The 8,168-nt window shown below is 38.6% G+C and overlaps 1 protein-coding gene across 1 annotated transcript; it reads left to right on the top strand.

Moving 5' to 3' along the window:
* The first annotated feature begins 1,061 nt into the window (after positions 1-1,061).
* On the top strand, positions 1,062-5,280 carry zgc:56699 (uncharacterized protein LOC405758 homolog). Its single transcript, XM_038723750.1, has 7 exons — positions 1,062-1,132; positions 1,925-2,079; positions 2,187-2,293; positions 3,482-3,608; positions 3,695-3,778; positions 4,581-4,638; positions 4,735-5,280. The coding sequence occupies exons 2-7, from the start codon at positions 1,995-1,997 to the stop codon at positions 4,808-4,810; spliced, it is 537 nt and encodes a 178-aa protein (XP_038579678.1). The 5' UTR covers positions 1,062-1,132; positions 1,925-1,994; the 3' UTR covers positions 4,811-5,280.
* The last annotated feature ends 2,888 nt before the right edge of the window (positions 5,281-8,168 follow it).

The following is an 8,168-nucleotide window of genomic DNA, read 5'->3' as shown; positions in this document are numbered from 1 at the left end:
CTGAACTCATAGAGAATCTATCGGGCATTGCCAAGAGAAAGATGAAAGACATGAGACCGAACAATGCAGAAGAGCTGAAGGCTGCTATTGAAGCATCCTGGTCTTCCACACCACCTCAGCAGTGCCACAGGTTGATGGCATCCGTGCCACGCTGCATTGAGGCAGTAATTCATGCAAAAGGGGCCCAAACCAAGTACTGAGTACATATGCATGATTATACAGAGGGCTGACATTTCTGTATTTAAAATCCCTTTTTTTTTTTTTTTCTTGATTTCATGTAATATTCTAATTTTCTGAGACTTTGAATTTGGGGTTTTCATAAGCTGTAAGCCATAATCATCGAAATTATATCAAATAAAGGCTTGAAATATCTCACTTTGCATGTAATGAGTCTATATAACATATTAGTTAAAACTTTTAAGTTGAATTACTGAAATAAAAGAACTTTTTCATGATATTCTAATTTTCTGAGATGCACCTGTATATGTATAGCACTAGTGTTACACCTGACCCCACCCCTGTCAGCCACTGTTTAGATAGGTGGTTTGAAATTAGCAAGGAAAAAAATGCATCACATTTTGCCTAAGAAACTACATTTCAATCTAATAAGTTTCTAATAATTATAGATGCTAAACAAAATATAGTCTTGGTGAAAAACTTTACTTTCTTACCTCCAAAATTATTTTTTCTCTGTATAGTCTGAATGTAGCTATTTTCTGATCATGGAGGAAGTAGGAAAATACTAAAATGATCACCTAACTCTCCTATCTCTAATTGGTGGAATTGGTGTTCCAACTCTCCCCAATCATACTCTTCCCCTATTTACAGGAGATGTGTTTGCTTATTTACTCGATGCTATATCACATCTTAAGATGTTTTTTCCGGCCCATATGTAACACGTTTTTACAAACGAAATGTCAGCTAAAGTAGCTACTTTGAGTTCGTTTAAATGTAGTTTTAGTTATTTTACAGATATAGGCTTTATGTTCAAGTATTTAAGCAGAGAATTTTTGTTTTTGTTTGAACCGGAAGTCACGTGATTTCGCGTGTCTCTCAAACATTGCAAGGGGCGTGACCGAAAATTTTCCCTTTTCGCGAACTATGGTCACGAGGAAGAAGCAGGCAAGAACAGGTCCATACAATGTTCTTTTTGGGGGGTAACACTATAATTTTACAGACCGTATTTAAACCTCTTGTTAGAAACGTGTCTTAAATGTGTTGTTTAGCTTTGTTCTGTCAGATAATCTAAATTAAACTCGTTGACTTAAACAAACTAATTTACGCGTTCTTACAAGTTGTTGCAAGCAAACTTGGCCGCATGCCAACCATTCTGCACGCACGGTTTTAGGGAAATGTTGACAATTAGCAAATTAAAGGTCAACAAAAGTTTATAAAAAATTGCTCTGCACGTAAATGCCTTGCAATTTAATCGCAGTTATTCGTGTTAATACCATCCACGTGAACCTCGGACCGCGTGCTGTGCTGCTCTAATCGGCTGGTTGGAAGCGGCACACCTGGCATAGCGTTAAGTTAATCACTCTCAAGCTAGAAAATTGGCGCTATGTAAAACACTCCAGTAGTTAGATGGTTTTCATATGGTCTCTAAGAAAACCTTTAGAAATAAGTAAGGAAATAAGTTACTAAGTAGACCAGCATTTTTATTCTTGTTCGGTTTTTTTGGAGGGGGGTTTAGCATTGAAGTCACACTGAAATAGGTGTGCGCATGTATTTCTGGGATAATCAAAATAAAACAGGCGCGCACACTTTCAGGTGATAGAAAATTTGGCACACCTGTATGGTGTGCACACCACTGACTGGTTGTCATGGTTCTGCAGCTTTTGAATGCTGCATGTACATCTACTAACCTGTCAGTATTTGTTGCTATCTTTTGATTACATTGGGTTTTGTTTGTTTTGCATTCCAGGCTAGCTTCACTTAAATTTTTGACCTCCCATTTGGCCAGTTTGTGCGTCTTTACTAAATTCCACCTAGAGATGGCGACCACCATCAGATTTGGAACCACTAGCGGCCCATGCAAGACATCTTCTGCTGAGAGAGCACAGTTGGAAGACGAAACTGGTAATACTAAAGATATTCATCCAAATTTTCTGCAGCTTAAGTTATCTTGTGTTTTAGTAAATATTAATGGATGAAATGTATTCATTTGTTCTTCTCTGACTATAAAGACACAAAAGGAAACTGTGATCCGGACAAACTTTTGCAGTGCCCTTTTGACAAGAACCACCAGATCCGGGTCTGCCGCTTCCCTTACCATCTTATCAAGTGCAGGAAGGTGAGTCAACAACAACTTGTTTCTTGCAACTAATGGGTTCAATTTCAATTCAGTTTTATTTATATAGCGCCAAATCTCGCGCCTTATATAAAAGAGCAGGTCTAGACCGTATTCTGTGATGATATTTACAGAAACCCAACAGTTCCCACCAAGAGCAGCACTAGGCGACAGAGGCAAGGAAAATTTTCCTTTTAAGAAGAAAAGACTGTAGATTTACATTAAATTAGAGTGCAGGGACGTGTATGTTATGCATAGTCGAACTGGACTTTATTTGTATTTTTTTTGTCTCCCGGTGGCTTTTTTTTTTACACTCAATTGTCAGTTTATGTACTCTAAATTAAAAGCAGCTTATACAGCAGCTCTGGAATTACTCTTGCCTTCTAATATTTTATCAGATCAAGCATGTCAGTTAGGGAAGGCAATATAACAACACCTCTCACTATATTGCAATTCAGTTCAACAGCACAACAATCTATACAGCCTCCAAAATAACCATAAAGTTGAATCGACACCTCCCTAAAACAGTTCATACCAAAACTGAACATTATCACCTTCATGAAGGCTAAGATTTATTTTTCTTGTAGATTTCACTAGTTTGAAGTAGGTGTACCCAAAAAAAAACAGCTAGTAACTGAGTATGTCTGGTATATTTTTATGCCTTTGTCATCATTGCTGGTCATGCAGTACTTGACAAAACAAATATTCCCACAAGGTTCATTAAGTAGCTGTTAAGGCATATCACACGATCTTGTTGTGTTGATGGAGTTTGCAGAGTTGTCAAGGAATTCTAGATGGTCGACTGAAATGTTGTGAACACTTGAAGGAAGTATTGTCCATGTTGTCTATCCCTGCCGTTTTGACTTGTGTACTTGTCTGAACAAATTATAATTACCAATAAGAAGAAATAGTTAGGTTTTTTTCCTCCAGCGATTAATACTGGTTTTTTTTTTTTTGGTACCAGAGTTCCTCCAGTGGCCACACAGGCAGTTTTGGGAGCCAATGTTTGTACCATCTGTGATTTGAGCACCCTTATCTCTGCCAGCACTCTACATGTTTGTGTTGTGATTTGAGTAACATACAGAGTGCTGATGTTACAGGACTACCCGCTTGCTGAGTTTTCAGGCTGTTTATTTGATATCATCCCACTGTAAGTTTTACTGTTGCCTAACTTAACTTTCACTGATGTAGAATCACCCGAAACTGGCCAGTGAGCTAAAAACCTGCCCCTATAATGCTCGCCATCTGGTTCCAAAGCATGAGCTGAGTCACCACACTGAAACGTGTGAGGACAGAGATACTGTGGTTACTGAAGACGGTAAGATTATCACATGATTGTCTCTTTCTCTACCATGCAGAGTCAACATGTGCTTACGGTGTTTCTGGATTATGCTCTGTTTACAGGTGGAGGTACAAATGGATATTGTCAACTGCAGATCCCAGTCAGTACTTGGATAAACCCAAACATGACTGAGGACTGGGACAAAGGTATTATTATCATAACTTATTTTTACACTTGGATTTTTATGTGGATTAAACAAATGTGACAAAACTTGTTAATTAAGGCGCGATCAGTCAGAGCACTCTTTGCTGTTTAAAAAAATGCTGATGACATCTGGCACTTTTCTGCTCGGAGTTGAAGTATTTTCAACTCAAGGCATACAGAGGACACTGACTCCGACTGCGCCGCGGTTGCCAGAGCTAATCGCAGCCATTCTAGTCAATTTCATTTCATTACAAACACTATTTATCCCCAAGGGGCAATTACAGAGCAATGGTTAATACTTGTGAGTCCCCAGAGAATAGGCAGTGAGTCTATTTTTGACGGATGCCGCGTCAAGCAACACAGCAGATGGAACCGGGCAGGAAGTGAGACACAGAACGGTGTAGAGAATCCGGTCAATTTTCATAATATCTTGTGCACATACAAAAAAATTTTTACTACGTAGCCTACTTAATCATAGTGGAAGCGCAAAAAGCAAGCACTAATTACCAAACCAATAAAATCTACATGTGTCAGCAAAATCAGGTGGCAAAATGCTGAGGGATATGTAGCCATGCAGATGATGGAACAAAACTGGGTAGCAGAGAGTTGTGAAGAAGGTCAGAGAAACTCAAAGGATAAATGCTTCAGTCAGTAACGTGGGGCAGGCTACACACTCAGTTGCTGAAACGCATCTGAGACTCTTCCAGTGGAAGTTGATGCCAGGCAGGGGACAGAAAAAAACTGTGGCGCAGCCGGAGTCAGCGGTGTTTCGGAGTAAGATTAACGGCGCATTTTATCTTGCAGAGGCTGATGAAACTGCTGTTCCATTTGTGTGGGGCGTCAACACGGTCTTGAATAAAAAGTAAGTGGTCTGCTCCGTTAGTCTGCTTCAGCTCTCACTACTCGTTTGTGCATATTTTTTGTTCTTGAATTGTAATTTTGTTTTGTTTCTCTGCAGTCCGGAGATGAGGCCTACCAACAATCTTGGTCCAAGTTTTAGAACACCTAATACCCTCCCATGGTTCGACATGTAACTTCTGCTTACTGTTTATCCAAATGGAAGCTTATTGTAGGCATGTTGTGTGTTTGTGTGTATATGCATGCATGAAAATTTATTTTTAAATTTGTTCTTAAATGTTTTCCCACTTGGCACAGCTGTCAAAATTTTCTCATGTGGGATCTAGGTTGTAGTTATCGTGCTTTCAGTCACCTGATGTGCCAAATACCTTTAAATGCAAAGTATTGCGTCATTTTTCTCGTATTTTTCATCCCCCTCCTGTTACACAAATAAATATAACTGGGTAAGTACTGCATTTATATTGAAGTTGTTTTTATTATTTTGAAATAGAAAGTCCATTCAGCACCGGTGATAACCATATGTTTACATTTGAGAAGAGAAACAAGAAATTGTGATGGGAATTAAAGTTTCCTCATAGCTTTGCATTTGTAATTTCCTGGCTTTTGCATCAGTTTGTCCATTAAATTACCCATGTCACTTATTGAATTATTGAACTTTTACTAAAATATGTGTTTTAACAATATATGGCAATTTGTTTATTGCCTTTTGGATCCATTCACCACAGTGGTTGTTGCATTCTGCAGCAGCTGATGTTGCTTTGGTCAGTGAAATGGGTGCTTGAAGTATACTGGTATGTAAGGTTTGTCTTGTCAGGTTAATTAACGGTCTAAATTTCAGCACCTTAAAAATATAACTGCTTTCATGCTGCACTGAAAATATGAAAATCACGTATTAACTGTGTACATGTGGTAGGATTAGTTTTGATAAAAAACAAACATGGCCCATGTGGAGGTTGTGAGGAATGTATTTAAACACAAAGCTACAAGTGATTTTGTTTATTGGTTATGTCTGGAATGATGCATGAACATAAAAATAAATAAACAGATAAAATAAACTGCCAATGCTTGTGCGAGTGACTGCGCACTAAGCCCATTTATTTACACTGATGAGGAAAAAGTACAAAGGTCCATCAGTCTATGAAGATTCTCAGTCATCCAGGTCATAGTTATCCAACGAAGGTTAAAGTCAAGGGCAACTGGACTTGGTTGAAGATACTGGAAGATGTTTTGTCCCTCATCCAAAGGACTTCTTCAGTTCTGACTGACTGGCAGGGAAACTCAGCTATTTAACCTCAGTGGGGTCGTTTGCCAGGGTCATCGATACCGCCGTTTTTTTTTTTTTTTTAAACCCAAGAACACACTAAGACAGATGCTGGTACACCCCAAAGACCGCACACCCAAACACAAGAAAAGCAATCTAGTGTATGCGGTCCAATGCAGTGAGGAATGCACAGACCTGTATATTGGGGAGACTAAACAACCACTACACAAACGCATGGTTCAACACAGAAGGGCCAACTCCTCAGGTCAAGACTCTGCAGTCTACTTACATCTGAAGGACAGAGGACACTTGTTTGAGGACCACCAGGTGCACATTTTAGACAGAGAAGATGGATGGTTTGAAAGCGGTGTCAAGGAAGCCATCTACACCCAGGTCGAGAGAGAAGCAGTCATTGAACCGCCACTTATCCCCTACTTACAATACTGTCCTTTCATCTCTTCCCAGGAAACTCAACAAACATAACCTATTGGCCTCAGGTGAGGATACCAATGGTCGTTCAGTCTTGGCCACCGGTAGTCGTAACGACTGTCGTCACAGCAACCAGGAACACTAACGAACCAGCGGTATCGATGACCCAGGATAACGACCCCACTGAGGTTAAATAGCTGAGTTTCCCTGCCAGTCAGTCAGAACTGAAGAAGTCCTTTGGATGAGGGACGAAACGTCTTCAAGTATCTTCAACCAAGTCCAGTTGCCCTTGACTTTAACCTTCGTTGGATAAAGGTCCATCAGCTTGAATCCATGAAAACCATTTGTGTAGTAATTAGTGATGCATGTGTTTAAAAAAAAAAAAAAAAACTTTGGCTTTAGACTATCAAAACTTATCAGTGTGAATGTGATCAGAAGCAAAAATAACATGGAACTGCAAACTACTAATTGTGAAAGCTACTGAAAAGTAAAAATTATATAATTTTTGAAATTATATATGAAACTGGTACACACTGCATATTTACACAATATAAATATTGTATGTACTGCAAGTCTGGGCTTATTTTTGGCAAATGTAATTAACTAGGTGTTAAACTCAGACTTTAAATTTTTATAATAAACTATAGTTGAATAGAGTCCATAGGATATTCTTCCTAAGCATGGAAGCACCTGTGTTTGAACATATGAACTGTCATTGCGTGGCCACTGGATGGCAGTACTCTGCTTGGCTTTATTCAAGAAGCAACTCAAGCACTGACATAACCACTAGCTCTGCCCCTTTTTGAAACTTAATCTTTATTTTGATTTTCTCCTTTTGATTAAAGTGGCTCCTCTGATCACCAAACATTTTTAATATTGACATGTTTCATGCATGAAGTACCCAATTAGGGCAGCTGACATTAGTTTATATGTTGAGGAAAAACTCCAGGTGAAAGTTATAGGAGTGAGCTAAATGTCAAGATAATCCCAGTGTGTGGGCAGCCAGCCAACTCCCACTGTCATATCTAAGTGGCATTATCAATTTCATGTGATGACTGGCTATTTTAGTTGTGGTTATTATTAGAAGTGTTCAGACGGGCTCTGTGCTGCCCTTTCACCATCTGTAAGGATGAGATATGATTCCTCGAGTACATGCAGTACCTCTGGTCTAAACAGGACCCCTTGTGTCTATCAGTAACTGCCCCCTAGATGTACTGTATATGTGTTACCACCTATTACAAGTCCATCTTTACTGAGTGACATTGAGACACTAGTGATAGTTTTGAACTTGTCTCTGATAAACGGCCCCTTTTAAGAGCCAAGTCAGTGATGTTAATTGATACTCAGCAGTACCTTCACCTATTGTGTCATACCTGTGAGAAACTGGCAATAGGGACTGATGCTGCCAACTGAATATTTGTGATAAGAGTTTTAAAACAAATCTCTCTAATTCAGATATATAACTCTTCAGATGTTCTCTGATCCCTTAAGTATTGTGGATGTTTCCCATAAGGAATTGTCAGAATAATCTAATTTGGAAGATGATTTACAGATTTGCACAGAAGTCTAAAGTGTTTTACGTAAGACAAAAACAAGACATAAAAGAAGCACAAGGCAACATAATTAACAAATAAGATTTTAAAAGAATTAAATAAAATAGAACATGATAAAAGTAAAATTACTCCACTACATGTACAAATCCTTGTAAAAGTAAAAGTTAAGTATTAGCAACAACATGTACTGTAGATGTGTTAAAAGTAAGGTACCATGCACTAAGTATAATGCCTAATAGCCCTTGTCATTGTTATATTACTACATTATTGGATTGTACATGCAAGTAGAAT

This window comes from Micropterus salmoides, unplaced genomic scaffold (genome assembly GCF_014851395.1).
Source record: "Micropterus salmoides isolate LMB-PRFRI ecotype aquatic unplaced genomic scaffold, ASM1485139v1 Ms_hic_scaffold_16, whole genome shotgun sequence".
Taxonomy (NCBI): domain Eukaryota; kingdom Metazoa; phylum Chordata; class Actinopteri; order Centrarchiformes; family Centrarchidae; genus Micropterus; species Micropterus salmoides.
The sequence above is the reverse complement of the archived record's forward strand: the minus strand, read 5'-3'. Positions and strand labels throughout refer to the sequence as shown.